This window comes from Chelonoidis abingdonii, chromosome 5 (assembly GCF_003597395.2).
Source record: "Chelonoidis abingdonii isolate Lonesome George chromosome 5, CheloAbing_2.0, whole genome shotgun sequence".
Taxonomy (NCBI): domain Eukaryota; kingdom Metazoa; phylum Chordata; order Testudines; family Testudinidae; genus Chelonoidis; species Chelonoidis abingdonii.
In genome coordinates, this window is record NC_133773.1 from 24,991,026 (window position 1) to 25,011,736 (window position 20,711).

Below are 20,711 nucleotides of genomic sequence, written 5' to 3' on the forward strand. Positions count from 1 at the left end.
GAAGCCAGTTTTGGGGGTTACAGTGAGATTGGATAAGGGAAGGGAGAGGCTGGGACAGTTGAACAAGGAGCCGTGGGGGAGACTTGAGCTGTAGCTTCACTAGAAACATTGCAGTGGCACAGCCACTGCACTTCAAGGTGGACGCTCTTTACAGTGACAAGAGGGGGGGTCTCCCATTGCTGTCGTAAATCCGCCTCCCCCTGAGGTGGTAACTAGGTCCATTCTGTCAAATTAGTACTGTCTACACCGGGAGCTAGGTTGGTTTAAGTACTTCACTCAGGGGTGTGGATTTTTCACACCCCTGAGTGTTGTAGCTGGGTTGACCTAACTTTTTAGTATAGACCTGGCCTGAGACTGGATGAGGAGCCTGGGGAGGAAGACTTGAATTAGGAGCTGAGGAGGAAGGGAAGGAGGATGACTGGAGACCAGGAAGAAATGGAGAAAGACCGATTGAATGAGGAGCTGGGCGGGGGGACTAGGACTAGGACTAGGACTGATTGTGCAGGGAGATTTCTTGGGGCCCCAGGGCTGAGAGTCACCATGTTACCACCTGCCTCCAGCATTCAGAGTCTTGCCTGTACTTGCTGGGTGTTTGCTTCCTAGCACAGCCAGCATATCAGCCATTCAAGCACCCTCCTCTGGGCTACATGAGCCACGCCTTTGCCTTGTGGGTTGACACATGATGCACTGCAGCCCCTATCACTGGATACCCACAGAAATCCCAGATCCTCTGTTCTCAGAGTTAACCAGTTTCACCTTAGACCACAGCTCCTGTATTGTGCACAGCACTTAAGTTCAATTATAAAACAGAAGGACATTTATGTAAGAGAGAATAGAAATTAAAATAAAAATCAGTTAACATAAGAACGGCCATACTGTCAGACCACTGGTCTGTCTAGCCCAGTATCCTGTCTTCCTACAGTGGCCAATGGCAGATGCCCCAGAGGGAATGAACAGAACAGGTAATCATCTGGTGATCCATTCCCTGTCGCCCATTCCCAGCTTCTGGCAAACAGAGGCTAGGGACACTTGAGATCATGGTTTTGCATTCCCTGTAAGAAAGGATAACAAATGGTTAATATAAAACAAAGTTGTAACAGACTTTCTAGAGACTAAACTTAACTAACAAGGTATTCTCCTAGCTCCTACAAGATAGCTTACCACAAGTAATTTCCCCAGTTATTCAATAAGATTAGCTGAGACCTCTTCTTATAAAATCAAGGTCGCTGAGTGCTTGTCCCCACAGATTGAAGGTTTGTATGTACCCTAGATATAGTTCTAAAAGTTCATTGTCTTACCCCTAAACAAGATAACTCCTGTTGTTTACGGATCAGAGGGGTAGCTGTGTTAGTCTGGACCTGGTGCCACAGGATTCTTTGCTGCTCCTGCTGTTTACCTCATCCTATCAATTTACTCTCTGAAGATTTTACAATCCGTCATTAGCATTTGGCTCGGTAGATGAGTGGATGCCCATTGTGAACCATACAGTATTCAATTTGCATATAATCAGCCAGAGTGAGAGAAGCATCCATTCCGTCACATGCATCTGACAAAGTGGGTCTTCACCCATGAAAGCTCATGTTCCAAAACATCTGTTAGTCTATAAGGTGCCACAGGACTCTTTGCTGCTTTTACATTCCCCCTTGCCTGCCAGAATTACTGGAAGTGGGCATCAGGGGATGGATCACTTGAGGATTACCTGTTCCGTTCATTCCCTCTGGGTCACCTGGCATTTACTACTGTCGGAAGACAGGATACTGGGCTAGATGGACCTTTGGTCTGACCCAGTATGGCCATTCTTATTACCTTTTGGTGATCTGTCTTAACTCACACCCCTATGGAATGTAATTTTAGCATAGGAGCATAACTTCTTAAATATCTATCACTCCTATATACTTTTTGCATTGTTAAAGAGGAGCAGTATGACACAGGCTTTCATCAGAGATCTTACATGCCAGTTGTCAAGAGGCCACGGGTCATAAAGACAAAGATCAGGAGCGTGTGAGTGTGTGATCTGATCAAGAGTGGATGAGGGAGAGAAGAAACAGGAGTGGGATAGAAACAGATAGGAGGGGACAGGACAGAAGGGGTCATGCTTGAGCAAAATGTTATGAGAACTTATGCCCACTAGGTAACACTCCCTTGCAGACCTTGGAATGGATTGGAATGGATTCCTGAAACTCACTATTTCGCTGCTGTCAGCAAATATTAATGAAATCCACTGGCAATGTGTGAGTCTGATCCTCCACAGTGCTGGTCCACATAGAGGACGACAAGCTACTATTGCTATCTGTTTCTTTATTAGCTCAAATGTGCAGAGATCTGTGTCAGGGATCTAAGGTTACACCACTGCTGATGCTACATGTGGGTGTTGGTACAATGCCACATGACGGATTTTCAGTTTTCTCAGCCTGCTTTTTTAAAAACCTAGGAAATTACCCAACAAAATAAAAAGAACAATGTTTGCAAAGTCAAGTACTCAGTCTTTAATTACATGATCACATATATATTTTTTCCATAGAACTCTTGCCTCATTTAGAGCACAGGCTGGACCTGCCCAATGGATGAATAAGGGTTGTAGTAAAGAAAAGTGTGTGTAGAACCCCTGCTTCATCTGTTGCAAAAGATGGGATGTGTCTAGGAAATGAGGCAGAGGTCTGCAATAAGAGAAGGAATGGTCTCATGGTTGAATACTGTTTTGGAGAATTTGATTCTCCCCCTGATTCTGCCACAGAGTTCCTATGTGGTGATGACTACGTCACTTAAATCAAACTTTCACAGGTGGTCTCTGTGTGTTCCTCATTTTCTAGGTGCCCAACTTGAGACACTAGAATCTGAGAACTGCCAAGCACTCACAGCTGCAACTGAAGCCAATGGGAGCTTTGCTTTGAATATATAAATATATGAAAAATCAAGTCCTAGGTCAATATCCTTGGTCAAACTGGGCACCTAAAACTAGTGGATGCTTTTGACCTTAATCTCTCTGTTTCAGTTCTCCATCTATAAAACTAGGATAGTGTCATAGGCACTGACTCCATGGGTGCTCAGCACCTACTGGTAGCTCCCCATCCCACCCCCCTGCTCCAGCTTACCTCCAGCTCCAGCACGCCACCAGGTCGTGCTTCTTCTTTCTCCCTTCCAGCGCTTCCACTGCGAAACAGCTGATTTGCGAGGCAGGGAGGGAGGGGAGAGTAAGGGAAACGCAGCGCGCTGGGGGAAGAGGCGGGGATTTGGGGAAGGGATCCAATAGGGACAGGGAGGGGGCGGAGTTAGGGCTGAGACATTGAGGATGGGGAGGGGATGGGGGTCGGGCCAAGGATGGGGAAAGAGGTGGTGGGGGCATTGGCACCCACCAGTGCTGAAGAAAGTTGGCGCCTTTGGATAGTGCTACCCTCTCATTTCACAGGGGTGTTTTGAAAAAAAATTCATTAATGTTTGTGAAGCAAGCAGATGCTGCAGTGTTGAGCATCAGAGAAAAAGCCAATGAGAAAATGAATAATTTATCTTCAGAGCAGGGTTTGAATAGTGTACAGCAATTAAGGTCTAAGCCAGACACTGAACAATAAAGATAAAACAAAATATTGAATAGCTGCTCATTAATTGAGCACTGTGCATCCTGTGCACTGAATGAGGCAAGAGTGCTGTGATAAAAATAGTATGCAATCATGTAATTAAAGACTATATCATAATGTATTTGCACAAAGAAGTCAAATTAAGGTTGCAGAGACAACCTTAACTCTGACATTTCCTAACTTTTGAGTGCTTAACTTTGAAACCTTAATAATTTTCTTTTAATGGACTTTTGGGTGTAATTTCCTAGGATTTTATTTTTTTAAAAAAGCAAATCAGGAAAAAAGAAAAAAAAATAAGCATGCAGAAATCCCATTATATGGCATCATATTTAAGTCTCTATTATTCATAACAGAGGTGGAAATTTAAGATCCACCACTTGAGTTGATAGAGTAATTAATAGTAGCAATAGGTTGATATTTTCTGTGTGAACCAGCACTAGACTCGGCTTTCACTGTGGGTGTCACTGATACTTGCTTATAGCAGAGGAATGGTAACACTCAGGGATGTTGGGTTGTATTCTAGGCTCTGGAGGGAAGCACATTTAGTAGGAATATACCCTTCTTCCCTATCCCCTCCAATATGTCCCTGTCCCAGGCCTGTCTCTTTCCCTACCACTGGCTTCTCATCTGAGTCCCATTCTCTTCACATTGTCAGTGCTGGTCTCCACTCCTCAGGTCTTCTGATCTCCGTCCCAGTCTCTTTGCTCTGAACTCCTAGTCTCACCCCCACCAGACTACCTGTCCTAGCCTCCTTACTCAGCCAGTCTGTTTTCTCCCGCCCGCCCTGACCTGCGTATCTTCCTCTCCACCCCAGCCTCCAGTGTCCAGTTGCCTCTCCTCACACCCATGTTCCCTATCCTCCTTTGCTTCAAGTCCCAGTCTCCTTCCTCAAGCTTTTCATTCAGTCTGTGTCTTCATTGCCCCAAACTCTTTGTCCCTTTGCCCAGACAGCTGCAGTTCACCCCACATACGCTGGCTCTTTGTCAAACATGTCTCCCTTCCCTCCACCTTTTTCCCCACCCCACTTGTTCCTAGTCTCGTTGGCCAGCCAGTCCCAGTCTCCATCCCCACTCAGCCTCCAATCCCAGTCTTCACTCTCTGAGTTCTTGTCCCAATATGAATTTCCAGCCTTCCACCACAATATCCTAGGTCAGGATCTTGTCCCGTTTGCATCTGAAGCAGATAGGTTCCCTCTCCACCCAGCCTGCGTACGAATAGGGGAGTCACTCTGCCACACTGGCCTGGAGTAGCCATTACAGGGAAAGTCTGGGTTTGTCTCTGTAGCCCTGGGCTGGAGGGAGAATGCTCAGTCCCTCTGTGGGGATGGTGCATGCATAGTGTGGTCAACACTAGGAGAGATGAGAGACTCGAGCATGCTCAGTGAGGATGGAATCTTTGAAGGTTTTAGCTGCTAAACTCTATAACTTAGCTGAATTTGGCCAAATTTTTCATGGGGCAAAGGCACATCCGTGACATAAAGTGTGTGCACGCACCCACTGCCAAATTTCAAGTCCCTATTCCAAAGTATGGAAATTTACCGAAAAAAATTCAGTCTGAGGCTGATAGCCAGCATGGAAAATTTCAGCCGAAATGTTTTTTTTGGCAGATCTATAAGCAACTGAAAACAAGATCTTATAATGGGAAGTGTTAGGCAAATTTAATAATAGGCAGTGCTACCAGCCTTCCCTATATTTCTTGCTGTTATCATTATAATATTAAAATTTGAAAAGGGTCAACCTTAACTTCACTTCCACTATCTGTGAGTTCACACTAAAGCTATTCCTGAGTTCCAAAATTTGTTTCCATATCTTGATTTTCCCAAAACTTAAGATGTTTGGATATAGTTTTTTGACCTCCACTTTGGCACTTTATAGTTAGGAGCATGCTTATGTACCTTGTTCATAACCAGGGCCTTTGTTTTGCACCATCCATAGTTCAAATCCCCTGAGTTTCACTTTGAATTTTTGACTTCAAATAGTGAAACTCCAACTGAATGTGCAATCAGAACTGCAAAGTCTTATCTAATTTTTGACGTGATAGCACAAGGTTAGCAGAGTTGCAAATTGGAGCTATAAATTGGCCTGTATTTGTTCAATACACTCTCAAAGTGCTTTTTTTTTCAAAAAAAACTGGGCTTAGTATCAAATGTATAGTGAAACTAGAAATCAGGTGAGTTTCCAGGGATTTAAGGTTTCAATGTACATATAAGCATTTCTTATTATGCCGCTCCAGGTCAGCACAGCTTTAATAGGAGCCCGGACCATGTATGTGATGTTGAAATATCCCATGGCATGTACTTCAAGTGAAGCTATGGTATATGTAACATTTTCATCCCTAATCCTTCCCAATAAAGATTGATTGCTTCATCTCTGCTGTATTGTCACCCCCATCAGCCTTACTCAAAAATTGCCTGAAAGTACAGTGCATTGCTGCTTTTCTTGCATTTACAGTGCTGGAAAGGAGCTATCAAGAATTTAGAAAAGTCTGTTGGTTCAGCCACACAAACCTTTAATCCTGAGGGTTGGGCAGGTTGCTTGGGGTCGAAAGGAGTCAGTGTGAACCTTCGCTCCAATCTGAGTCTGGTTTCAATCTGAGTCTTTCTTGGAGTAGGGGGTTTGAAAAATTTCAGTTAACTCATTTTCATTTCCTTTTTCTTGTACATATGTACTTCAAGGATGAAATCCTGGTCCCACTGAAAGCAGTGGCAAAACTGCAATTGACTTCCATGGGACCAGGATTTCACCCCAAGTTTCTCTTTGGGACCAAAAGCTGCAATGCAAGAATACCATAATTAAGACTACTGTTTAGCCTGACTGGAAGCAGAATGTAGATCTTGCAAAAATAAAAAAAGAAAAAACAAAAACTATTCTATTGAGATTCTCATCTAATTGTGCAGTCTTGAACACTTGGTGCTTATTCAGGTAATCTCTGTAACATTCAGTTCACTACTGTGTTACTTCAGTTTTACTCCTGCGTAACTCCACTGAAATAAATAGTTTCACCAGTGTAAAACTGGAGTAATGCAGTGATGAATCAGGCCCAAATAATTTTTCTTTTTGCATAGGCAAACTGGGCCTATTGAGGTTCACCTTCTGCTGCATAAGTCCCAAGTGTGTGTGTGTGTGTATATGCGTGTGTATATACATATATATGGTTTAGTTGGATACTTATGCGTTTTCACTTCATCTGCTTTATTTCCATCAGGGTGGAGTGAATGGCTTGACTGGAGAACTGGAATTTGCAGAAAATGGAGGGAATCCGAATGTCCATTTTGAAATTCTAGGGACCAATTATGGAGAAGATCTTGGCAGAGGCATCCGCAAGGTGAGACTAGATACATGGAATAAGTGTCTAATTTTTGCATGATTTACAGTGTGTTTTCTGTCCAAACAGCAAAGTATTTGATTGCAAACGTTAAAACAGGCTGTTAGACTGAAAGAAGAACAGTCTTAAACTTCTGGGTAACTTTATGGATCTTTATTGCAAGGAGACCTTACAATAGCTTATGTCTAACAGGGGAGTCTGATTTAATATGCAGAATATGTTAACCTGTTGGTAGTCCTTCCCAAAAGAGCAATGAAGCCTGTTCTGTAACAGCTACAACTGCTTTCCAAAACAGTAAATTTTACATTGAAATGCTTACAGAGTAGCCAGTCGTACACTGCAAACTGCATAAGGTCTGAACGAGGCACTGTGATTGTTAGATGGATAGAATTCATAGTTATAGAAACAGAAAACCTACTGCAAAATAAATTATTATAGTACTTTAGTATCTCTGTTTTTCTTGTAATAAGCAGAGAATGATTTAGTAGAAGTGACATTTTATACCAAAGATCTCCCGTAAGAACAGGTACTGTGAGTGCTAGACAGAAGGAGGCTTCATGAAATACCATGACTCAGATTTTCTTTAGGAGAATTGTTTCAGTCCCAAGAGAAATAATTTATCTTGGCACTTGGGTATTGCTACATTTCTTGCAGAGAAAACTCTCAGTGGGTGAAGATGGTATGAAAGATGATAGAGGTAAATCTTTGGTTGAGATGATGTTGGTGTCTTGTTTTTAGGCAGTTTTCTTCCAAGTGATTTGAGGTAGTAAATATAAAGGGACCTACACAGTCCCTCTTAGGCAAAATCAAGGCTTCTTGGGAGCAGCTCTCATCCAACAATTCAAAGATATTTTTTCTGATAGAGAACGTTGGGACCGCTTGCCATGATGTACTGGGCCACTTTCTTATTTCACATAAGTGAGGGATGTGAAGTGGCTAACTTAGAGCAAGAGGATGGAGGAAAATGTTTTACTTTCAGTGTGCATAAAAAAGGAAATCTGGTCACATGTGAAAGTCAATGCATGCTCAGCTATGTTGTTCACCTACATACATACTATGATGAAAGGTGCAATATGAACCCAGGAGAGGGAAGGTATGTCCACAGTCCTGAAATACAACTATCTGCTTCTCTACCTGATCCAACAATGCAATTGTTATTCCATTCATGTTTTGTCAAGTTTTGTGCCATCATCTGTTGCTGATAACTTAATGCACACAATGTGTGCAGCCATATCACCTTGAACAGAGATCCTGTGGCTGGATATTGTTGATACTTGGATGTGTCTTTGACAGAGACCCTGAGGACCAAACAATTGGACCTTTCCTTGTTCTCTGAATAATAACTCGAGTCTGATTTAATATTTCTGAACTTATATTTCATTTTATGTATTTAAAGAACTATTTAATTTTAAGAGCAACAGACTCATCTTTCCTCTGCACATCCAGTTGTCTTTATTTAAGTTAATTAGTCAACTTGGACTCTTTTCTGGCTGCAAGCATGTTTCCTTGAATATTGTATTCAATTCTAGTGTGTGTGTGTGTGTGTGTCTCTCTCTCTCTCTTTCTCAAAAAAGATAGAAGGGACCCAGAGGCAGGCAGTGGAAATGAACAGATGCACAGAGAAACTTCTATATGATGAGAGTTTTGAAAAGTTTGCTGCAGTTAAGTTTAGAGAGGAAACTCTCAAGAGTGGGCATAAGAGATGTATACAAAATAATTAGCAGTACAGAGATGATCATCTGAGTGTTCCTGTACTCTTTCTCATAATACAAGGACAAGGAGACTTTCATTGACACGGAAAGAAAATGTGTTTTAAAGCTGGTCAAAGAAAATAATCTTTCTACACAGGGTATACTTAACCTGTGAAATTTGTCACCAGATCCAGTTCTGACAAGGACCATAATAGGATTAAAAAGAGGCATGGACATGTAGATGTTTTTCTTTTCAATGTATTTTGTGTGATGAACCTTTGTAAGTAATATAAATCTCATGTATGGGTGCATAAACCCAACTGGGATTGTCTTGCAGTTTATAAGAAACTTCTCCTGTGGGCAAGTTACTTCATAAATGGTCCATCCTTACACTTTTCTCTGAAGCATATGACATTGACTGCTGTTAGACACAGGGTATTGGACTAGATGGACTGGTCTGTTATTTTCTATGATTCTCTGTAAAATTGATAATTATACTTGCAAAGGCCATTTAAAAGGCAATTATACTAATTCACTATAGGTAAGGTAAAATAATGTATTTATTAAATTATATATTTTATATTTTAATTGTCAAGCAATTTAAGTTAAATGAGGTCTTAATAATAAATCCAATAAAAACATCACCCTTTGATATCAGACCCTTACTACTTGGAGCTAGATTTGAGATAATATTTTCATGTGATACTGTCCAAATCACAACATTGCTCAGTTGATCATTTGAGATTATTAACCAAAGTTCATATTTATTCTGATTTAACTTGACTAGAATTATACTTAATGTCCTATAAACAATGTGTCAATGTTCAGTACACATCATGATAATTAGAGGACTCAGATATCTGTATCATCAGCACACTAATCAAAATTCACTTCACGTTTTCTTATAGAGGACCCAAACAGAAGCATATATTAGGAACCAACTAAAGCTTTGCATTTCCCTTTTTCAGTGGAAGCAAGTACATGTAGCAAGCTGACTGATATTTCTGAAAAATTGCATTCGATTTTTGGGGGCATTCCTTCACTAGCATGTTTTATGTAGCTGTAGGGGAGGTTGGAGGGTGAAATCATGGTAAATGTACCACTGAGTTCAGTGAGGCCAGGATTTTGCAGTAAATTAAGTGGGTGAAAATCAATGAGATTTAGGTGCGTACATCATTTAAGTTTCTTTGAAAATTTTACCTGCCTTCAATTATTTATATCCATAGAAACTTCTTAAATCGTTTGCTTTAAAAAAATTTATTATGGCCTCCTGGCTTTCCAACAGACACATCAAACCATGGAGAAACCATTCAGCAATTATTCCGTAGAGGTATCCTCTACAAAACCTTCATGGGTCTGCTCTGTCATAACTAAAAATCAGTCACAACATTGGAAAGTTCATGTTCATGACAATGGAGTTTTCTGTGTGAAGAGTAACACAAAAAGTTCCATTAACAAATGTAGCAACAGGGTTTTCTATCTTCTCCTGAAGAGTTGTCTTCTGTGTACCATTTGGGATCTGTGAATACCACAGTCTAGCAAAGTCATCCTGACTAGATGTCCTACACACAGCACATGGCTTATATATAATAGGCTGGCAGTGTCTGGTGCTTGGGATACAGTAGGCTGATCATTGCTAGATACTGGATCAGTCAAAGCTAACGTGGTATGAATGTCCTAAATGAGCTATAGAAGAACTCTTGCTTTTACACATAAAACTGTTGTTGGAACATGTGCTGCAATGGATATTTTGAATGAGAAACACTGTAGTATTTTTGACATTTGTCAGTTGGTATTTGACCTTTCTGAGAGTATATATTTTTTGACATTTACTTTTCAGAATGAGGTGCTTTTATCTATACCACTGATGTACAAGCTGCTATTCCTCTAAATAAGCAGCCAACAAACAAATAAATGAACAAAAGAAGGTTGAATACTCAGAGGAGAATTGTTTTGTATTTTAGTATAGAAAAAAGCTCTGCAGGAGAAAAATGTCTTGTTTCTCCCAGCATTCCTGTTGTTCAGAATAGGTTCCAACTTATACTTCACAGATTCAAAGATATTATTTCTCTCAGTTCCTGAGAAAAGAAGAATTTTCTATTTGAATTATTTGCTGCCTAGGATTATCTATAATGCCGTCTGTATTTTTGCCTGCACCTACAATTGTACTGTCATTTACCTTCACCCTCCATACCTGCTCCTTGCACTATCCCGTTCCTTTTTCTTGGCAACTCCTCTCATCACCTTTTCCCACTGGTGGCTTTATACTGCTCCCTATGCATAAAACTGTCTCCTTGTCTACATCTACCCATCACTCACTCTCCACCTCTCGAAATCTTCCTTTAACTCCAGATCTCCAGGCAGCATGTCAGAGGAATTCAGGGATGGGAAGGGGGCAGGAGGTGGCGTGTGCCATAGGGATTGTGGAAGTAAGAAGCACAGGTTAGAGCAATCCCAGAGCTACTTAACCTGAACCCAGGCCAGTTCCTCTGAGAGTGAAAGAATGGGAACACTGTGGCAAGATTTATTTTCACTAAGGATATGTCTGTACTACAAACACCCGAGTTAGCTTTAATCTCATTAGCTAGAGTACTGGGGCAGCAACTCTACGGCAGCACACATTTCTGTGTGGGCTAGCCCCATAAGCATCCAGATTCTAGACAGGCTTGTACAACACACATGCTACTGCTGCTTCACAGCTCTGCTACCTGCGCTGGCTAAATTAAAGATCGTTTCAGTATGTCAACACAAGGGCAATCACACTCCATAATTGCAGTACCCTAATTGTGAAGGGCTATTACATCTACACTTGTAGCTGGGGTTTTTGATTCCCAGTGTTGTAAACATACTTGCACTAACATGCTAAAAATTATAGTCTAACTGTGGCAGCACTGGCTAGTCACCCAGAGCATGAACCCTCGGGATCACGGACTAAATGCTAATTAATTAGAATGGCTTTTTGATGCTCAAATTGCTTGCTTATTGAAGCCCTTTCATTGTCTCCTATGGTGGAGAGGTTTCAAGGTTTAGTATTGCCTGATCTGCAGACAGCACTGGTTCTGTAGGAATGGAAAGGAGAAAAATAAAAGGAGAGCGTGGAAAGATAAAATGTTTGTGTTGTAGACAGACTGAACCAGGGAAGATCAAGGTAATGCTAATCGGAAGAGGTAAAGACTTTAAGAGCAACAGTACCTCACTCTCATTTGGAAAGCATATGGTCCCAGCAGTTAAGTACATGTGCAGGCTTGGGATCATGAAAAACTCATAACTAAACCTGGAAAATACAATAGCGGCTGTTATGGAAGGGCCTTCCATCTTAGGATAGCAAGACTGTATTCTTCTTGGATGATGATCTGGCCACAGAAGTTCTTATATTTGTCACCTTCATGCTGGGTTATTGTAACTCTGTGGTTTTTGTCTTCATTGTAAGTGGCAGGTGTTCAGAACTTCTGAGAATCATGTCACTTTTATTTAGGTATCTAAATATGGATTTAAATGCCTAATTTTAGGCAACACTTTTGAAAACTTTGGCCTTTGATTTAAGTTTTAAAGCTCTACTCCTGAGTACTGCAAAGAAGAATTTTAAAACTGAACTGAAGCTTTTAAAGCTTCAGAAGTGACTGCAGGGATTTTCTTCTTAGTGGAAAGAATGCAAATTCTCAGGCAACAAGAAGGTGAATCAAACATAATACTTCAGGGCCTTGCCGATTTTCATGGGATTTCTAGGGCATTTGCAATAATGTCTCTATATTGAACAATTTGTAAACCATGCTGGCCCATCTGTAGTTTAGAAGGAAATAGCAGCTACAAAGCATTTTTTTTAAAAGTCTGACAAATATCCTGAGCTCAACATAAGTCATGTGATTTGAGAGTATGGAAGGCATTTGGTGGTAATGCCTGACAAATCTGTAATTCTTCAATCATTCTGTCAGTGCCAATGGTAACACCTTGTTTGCTGATTCAAAGAATGTGTGGTGCTTGCACACACAATCTTTTCTTATGTTTCCATTTAATTGATTGGCGGGATTACTCAGAACAACATACAATTTTTGTTTTTTTGTTCAATCAGACTGTTGTACTATATTTCTATTCCTGAGGGCTCAATTGGTATGTTCTACAGTTGATATAAGTATGATTCTTTTATTAGCTGGAGAGGTATTGCCATGTTGTCCACTTTATGATATTTCCTTATGTTTACAGCAACAACATTCAAGTAATATATTATAATAATGAAAACTGGATGCCAAAATTATTCTCTGTTATAAATTACTTTCTTAACCAGTTTAAAAAAAAGTCATGACTCCTTTTTCTTTATTGGCCTTGTCTTCATTAGGAAAAAGAGTGGGTTTTGACATATGTCAGCTAACACAATTAACACGTCAAAATCCTAGCATAGACAAGGCATTTACCGTTTTAACATGTTAGCTAGTCGAGATAAACTGTAAGTTCCTCTGTGTTAAAAATACACCTTTCACTCTTGTGAACATAGCCATAGGATAGCCAGTTTCACTCTTGTGAACATAGCCATAGGATAGCCATAGGATAGCCAGTACCCAGAAGCCTCCTACTGCAAGACAAACCCAAGAAAGAAACCAACAGGACTCCACTGGCCATCACATACAGCCCCCAGCTAAAACCCCTCCAACGCATCATCAGGGATCTACAACCATCCTGGACAATGATCCACACTTTCACGGGTCTTGGTGCAGGCCAATCCTTGCCCACAGACAACCTGCCAACCTGAACGTATTCTCACAGCAACTGCACACCGTACCAATCAACTCAGCTCAGGAACCAATCCATGCAACAAACCTCGATGCCAACTCTGCCCAATATCTACACCACGACACCATCATAGGACTAACCAGATCAGCCATACCATCACTGGTCATTCACCTGCACATCCACCAATGTAATATACGCCATCATATGCAGCAATGCCCTTGCTATGTAATCGGCCAAACTGGACAGTCACTACGGAAAAGGATAAATGGACACAGATCAGATATCAGGAATGCAATATACAAAAACCTGTAGGAGAGCACTTCAAACCTCCCTGGCCACACTATAGCAGACCTTAAGGTGGCTATCCTGCAGCAAAAAAACTTCAGGACCAGACTCTCAAAGAGAAACGCTGAGCTTCAGTTCATTTTGCAAATTTGACATCATCAGCTCTGGACTCAACAAAGACTGTGAATGGCTTGCCAATTACAGAACCAGTTTCTCTCCCTTGGTTTTCACACTCTACTGCTGAAACAGGGCCTCACCCTCCTGACTAACTAATGCCTCTCATCTCTAGCTTGCTTGCTAGCATATATATACCTGCCCCTGGAAATTTCCACTACTGTGTCTGACGAGTGGGTATTCACCCACGAAAGCTCACGCTCCAAAACGTCTGTTAGGTCTATAAGGTGCCACAGGATTCTCTGCTGCTTTTACAGATCCAGACTAACACGGCTACCCCTCTGATACTTAAAATTCAAATGCAGTTTATATTATGATTTCAACTTGCACCATTTGGAGCATTGTTGTGTGATGGATTATTTAGTGAATAAAAAAGAAACTGTGGTGTATCTAAATGTTTTCCCTCTAACATGGATAGAAAGGCAAATTTACACATCCTGCATCTTGGCAGGGGGTTAGACTAAATGGCCGTTGTGGTCCTTTTTAATCCTGTAATTCCATTATTATGTCATCCTCTCGCAGGCACCTATCTATCAAAGCACTTAAGCACATGCTCAGGTTTACACAGGAGTAGGTCTATTGAAATGAACTGGATTATTCTAAGGCTCAAAGTTAAGCATATGCTTAAGTACTTTGATAGCCCCAGTACTTGAGAGCATGCTTAACTTTTTAAGCATGAGTATAACTATTGAAGTCAGTGAGACTATTTACTGGCTTAAAGTTAGGCATGTGTTTATTAACTGTGCTGAACTGAGACAAAGAAATAGCATTTTCTTCAGGCATTCATTTAAGTGCAGTGTGTTATTTCTGCTGTTGAATGAAATGGTGCACTTTTTTTTTTTTTTTTTGCAAAAGATTCTGGGACTTTTCTTTTCATGTTTTCACACCCCAAAATGGTATGCCCTGCTGGAATTTCTGGGAAACATCAATTTGGCTACAGAAACAGAGAGAAATCTGAAATTTTGCATGTCCTCAACATGAAAACAGTTTTCTTTGAAAATGGGCTAGGCCCGCTCAAAAGTGCACTTGTTTTTCATGAGACTGGAAACAAAATGCAGATGTAACTCTGGTCCAATCCAGAAGTGCTCTTACCCGTACTCAAAGATGTTAGAATGTCTAATTATAGCTCAAGGGTGAGGAACAATACATTGGAAACTGTCTTTTTTGACTGATCACTTTCATTAAAAATGAGGCAATGTACTTTATATGCCTTAAATTATATAGTTCCATATTTTTGATTTAGTTTGTTCATCATACTGAAAGTTTTTTCCCCAGAGGAAAAATTAAGTTGTCTTGGCAGCAAAGATCAAGAAAAATTTGTCTTTCTCCCTTCTAATCTGTTATTATTTGCCTACAAGTGTCTTGTGGCAATGGAAACTTGAGAATGATTAGTCAAAATAAAAGTGTAAATCCTTCTAGAAACGTATGTTGGTGGATTTTAGAAAGATTTCTTTTGCACTGCTATACCTAGGCAATTCCTGGTATTATAGGTATATGGGTGGTTGTATTTAAATCAAAGTTAAGGACAACACTCCATGAACACTGAAGAACTTTTTTCCTTGTTTTGAACAAAAACTTAATTAGCCAAATATGCCTTTTTAATTGACTGCAGTAGCTTTAATTGGATCAAAATGATAGCAGCAAAAAAAATTAAAGTAACAAAATGAATTGAATTAACATAGTGGGTGAGACCTTATTTACAAGTTATATCCATCCTCTCTTCATTTTTGAGTTCCTTTGGCAGCTTCATATCTGGCTGCAACTGACTGCCAAATTGACCAGTCTTTTGAATTCTGCCACATAGAATATTCTAAACCATGAAAGTGTAGTAAGCACTCACAGTCACTGTAGTTCTTAAAGCTGCATACATGACAATTTTGACCATATGTCAACTACCATTTCTCTCACTATGGCTTTTCTGTATTAATATTGAATAGGCGTAGGCTCTCATAAATGCACTGAAACTGCTAGCAAATTCTGCTGAGTTGTGTCTCAAATCTGTAGAATCTGACTATTAACTTTGTATCAGAATTTAGAAGGCTGGGAGTTGCAAAGGACTCTACTGAGTATCCAAAATTAGTTCAGAATTTTGCACTCTACAAAATCCTCTGTCAAGGCTAGCAGGATTAAGGAAGGAGTCACTTACTCATCTTCCTGTTATTGGAAATAGTGCACCAAACTGTGCAGTTGATGGGAGAATTGGAAGAAAGATGAAGGAAAAAAGGCAAGACTAGTGGGACAAGGGTCCTCATTTTAAATCTGTAGTAGCTCCATTGATATATTCATGGAGGTCAATCCCTGACTTGGGGAATGTTTGGAAAAATGAGGGGCTGGTGTTAGAGGGAATTCTGCATTTGTCCAGAATGAAGTTAATGATGATGCTCACTGGCATACTGGATCTGTATAAATACTCTCCAAAAATGCATCTTAACCTACTAGATAAAATAAGTCAATATGAAAAACTAGTCCCAATATACATAATGAACTTGGTCTAAAAACAGTAAAGGAATTTTAAAAAATACTGATCCTAATTATGGGGATGCATAAGTTTTCATTATGAATTCCCATTTTTAATCTGCATCCCATAATTAGAGAATGGAAAATTGGGTTGCCCTGAAATTAACCATGTCTACTCTTAAGGCAAAGGAGAATACAGTATTTCTGCAATGTGAAGAAAAGTGATCTAATTGTTTTTGTGCTAGAAGTCATTACAAATTACCTTGACTGAAAATGTGGCCTTTGTCTATGAGCTCAGAAATAGCTTGTTATTACCACTTAGAATTTGCTTTGTGTTTAACCTTCCTTGAAAACACAAGTGCCAGTTATATTTGAAACAAATGGGCTGAAATTTAGAAACGTTTTTAACGATTTTTCTTCTGGGTAGTTTTGAGTCTCATCCTGCTCCCATTGATTTCAGTGAGGCCAGTTATAATTTATCTCAATATGAATATTTTTCCAGTGACTTCTGCAGAAGCAAGAGCAGGAGCAGGCACTATGGTCATGTATACACTAGGGAAATTTTTGCAGAAATTTCTCACTGTTGGGAGCCCTAGTCCAGAGAAGCGATGAGCTGCAGTTGGCTTTTAAGGCACCACGCTGAGAAGTCCTGTTTTGAGTGGGGTTAGCTAACCCAGTGCTAAAACCTCTGTGGCTGCCAGGCATTCACCTAGACCAGAGATTCCAACATTGCACTGAATCAGTGGTAGCACGAGTCAGATATTTTTGAAGCATTTCCTAGTGTAGACGATACCAGTATGTCTGTGACAGCACGTTTCACTGTGGTTGTAGTTTTAAAAAAAAGGATCATTTTATGGTGACAGATAACAGATGTCTTTTATGTCGCTAAAATGATTGAGGCCTGTATTTTTGGAGCCCACTGAGGCCTGTATTTTCAGCTCTGCAGATGTACGGGGCTTATAAGGAAGATGCAGTATCCTGTCATATATAGGTGAGAATTATTTCATTCCCGTTATAATGTCAAAAAAAAATTCAAGAAGAAAACTCTTCAGATGTTTAGCCTCATTGACACCTACAGTGTTGTTCTCAAACTTGTTAATAAATTTATATTTTTGTGTCAGACCCAGGGCTACATTTTTAAAAGCAACGAATGACTTAGTAGTCTAAGCCTCATTTTCAAAAGTGACTGAGGGCCATTGTAAAGGTATTTAGTCACCTAACAATGCAGACAGGAGCTTAGTGGTATTTTCAAATTAACCTCAATGCCTAACTCTTGTGGGAGCTAGGTGCTATATCTCAGTGCTTTTGAAAATCCTACTAGGCTCCCCGCTGCATCTTTAGGTGCCTAAGGACCTTTACAAATCTGGCACTTAGGGGCCCTAATTTCTGTTAGTTTCTCAATGACTAAATCTGTTTCAAAAATGGGTCTTAGGTTTCTAAGTCACTTTAACACATTTTACATTGAGAAAATTTTACTCAAACGCTCTTCAAAATAGACAGGTATATTATATAAGCACATTGCCTTTTGTCTTGAACGCAAAGCTCTATTACAGGGGCCCTCTCAGTACGCCTGTAATACAAAAATTCATTCTCTTTTGGAGAAAAAAATGCTTTAGATGTAATGAGACCTTTGCTGTGTATACGAATTTCATATAATGTTAATGTTGTCTACATGCTTGGTAAATTGTCTCCCTGTTTCTCATTGTGTTCGTACTCTGTGAAATTACACACACGTGGAGAAATAGCATGGTATCTGAGTACTCCTACTTGGCTTTATCACCATTTTCTTTATTTCAAGTGTTATTTTAGTGCAGTTTTGGGAATATGACCGATCTTAGTTTTAAATGCATGACTGAGGAGTGATATTGATGATATGATAAAAGTTAAGACTTCTGGTCACAAAATGCATTCTGTAAATGTACCTTGGAGTTATTCTTATGAAAAGGGCTCTGGAACACTGACCACCACCATTTGTGCAGCTGTACCATAATGACAGTCATTAAAGCCAGTGGCCATGATTTTGAAGACTGGAGCGTAATGTTTTCAAAAACACCTAAGACCTATTGACTTTTGAAAATCTTACTCCTGATGATTAGGTTTAGGTTCCTAAATCCTGATTTTTCAAAGGTGCTAAGCTTCCAGGACCTCCCACTGTCTTCTGTGCTGAGCTACTAGCAGCATCCACCTTTGAAATGAGGCCACTGTGCACTAAAGTGTAATCATTAGAGCCTTGTGCAAACTGTACCTATCTGGCTATTAATTCAAAACCATTTGGAATTTTTAAAAAAAAAAATACTGATTGAAATCTTAAAAGCAGAACTTCCACAATTTCAGCAACAAGTTCCTAGAATAAAATGTCTGCAGAGAATATAACAAATAATTACTATATATTAGACTAGAGGAAATGAACAAATGTTAATCAGTTTCTCTCTCATATGATTTTTAAAAGGTTACCAAAAAGAAAAGGTGGAATTACCCAAAACTGTAATGAAAAGCAGTTTCAGAATTTCATATATTTTAGTATTTAGGAACCTGCAGAACTTTTAAAGATTTTAATTTCATTTAGAAATGGATACTTTGATGAAGGAGAAAGTATCAATTTCTCACAACAAGCAGCAGGATTTAAGGGCAAATAGTTTTGCAAAATTAGCACTGATCTCTTATCTCTACCATACAGGTGGTTGTTTAAATACATAGATAGGACAAGAGTGCAAAGCGAAGTTAAAAATTAACTTAATTTTAGCTGTTGGGGTAGGTGGATTGTTTTATCCATAAATAAGTTGTTTGATATCTGCAGAACTTTGTTATTAAATAGGAATAATCCAATTTTACCAATTTAAAAGAGAGTTTTATCTTTGTAATTTCTGTTCCTTCTGTCTGTTCTTTTTTTATTTATCACTGTAACTTTGTTCCTTTGATTTTTCCCTCATTTAAACTAGCATTTATCTGAGCCACATGCTCTTCCTTGCCCTTATCTATCTTTTTCCTCTTTTCTGTCTTTGCATTAGCTTTTAACTAAAAGCAGGGGGTCAACTATTTTCTCCTTGCTCCTAGTGTGTAGTAATTTTCTACTGGTTTACACCAGCCCCTATGCTGGTTTAACTACTCTGGCCACTGAGCAGTGTGTGTAGTTTTCCATTTTTTAATGAACAGTGAAAAAGTTTCCTCTTCCTTCTCTTCCATTTATTCTTGTTCTGCTTCTGTATATTAAAAGCAAGCAAACAAACGTACTTTGTTTCCAACACCAATTGAGGTTGCTGAATAACAGCAGTATTCTTGCTGACGCTCATTTGCAAAAATGCCACCACTTAAAAGCACAGAAATCATTAGCTAAGGACATCATAAATCTGAAGTTGCCCAAATAATAAGCAAATTATTCATATCAAGTATAAAGTAATTCATAATTTATCACACATTTACAACATAGTACTGATTGAGAATGAATACTGTTCTTTTAAAAAAAACAGCACAAATACCATCTGAAAAAGAGAGACAAAATAATGTATATTCAAATTAATGTGTGGCAGCACTAATTTTTCCTTTAATTAATTGTCTGATGACACATTGCTTCTTATTGATTTAATATGTAAAAATATCTTAATTTGCACAAAATAAAAAAATTTAAAATAAGAAAAGATGTAAAAACATAAAAAGGAAAGATGTAAAATAACCTACAAACTTGGGGTCCAATCCAGTTCACACTAAACTCACTGGCAAAAATATTTCCTTTTAAATAATTCAGCAAGACTAGGCCCCACAACATCCACAACAAAAATGATATCAGTTTTTTCTTAATTATAATATATTTTCTTCAAGTATAGCTAGTGTATGAATTTTTAAGATGATATATGGGAAGTTTGAAGGGTAATTAAGTTATTTGAAGTTAGAGGGATCCAAAGAAATCTTAGCCAAAAGTTGAAATGTACAATCAGGATAATTTTTAAATTGCCTGTAACTCAAATATCATTAGATATATCTTCTTCATACTTTGGAGATATATTTTACTTGGCCTTCATGGTAAATAACAGAGATAATTTCAGACTGGAAATGAAGTGCAGGTTTTTAATAGTAAGGATAATTAATCATTGGAACAACCTATTAAGGGATGTGGTGGATTATCCACCGGTTGCAGTCTTTAAATCAAACTGGATGTCTTTCTAAAATGTATGCTGTAGCCCAGTCAGAAAGTAAAGCTTCAGGCAGGAATCACGTGTTGATATTGTACAACCTGTGCTATGCAAAAAGTCAGACTAGATTACCATAATGGTTTCCCGTAACCTTAACGTGTCACTCTATGAAATAAGACGGTTACTCACCTTTGTAACTGTTGTTCTTCGAGATGTGTTGCTCATATCCATTCCAAGTAGGTGTGCGCGCGCCGCGTGCATGTTCGTCAGAAGAATTTTCCCCTAGCAACACCTGGCGGGTCGGCAGGCGCCCCCTGGCGTGGCGCCTTTGCGGCACCGCATATATACCCCTGCTG

The 20,711-nt window shown here is 39.4% G+C and overlaps 1 protein-coding gene across 1 annotated transcript in view; it reads left to right on the forward strand.

The window, feature by feature from the left end:
• GRID2 (glutamate ionotropic receptor delta type subunit 2) overlaps nt 1–20,711 on the forward strand; it is a 1,102,380-nt gene that overhangs the window by 750,136 nt on the left and 331,533 nt on the right. Inside the window, exon 8 of the mRNA XM_075066158.1 lies at nt 6,777–6,896. Coding sequence (XP_074922259.1) covers nt 6,777–6,896 — 120 coding nt within the window. The remainder of the gene's footprint in view (nt 1–6,776; nt 6,897–20,711) is intronic.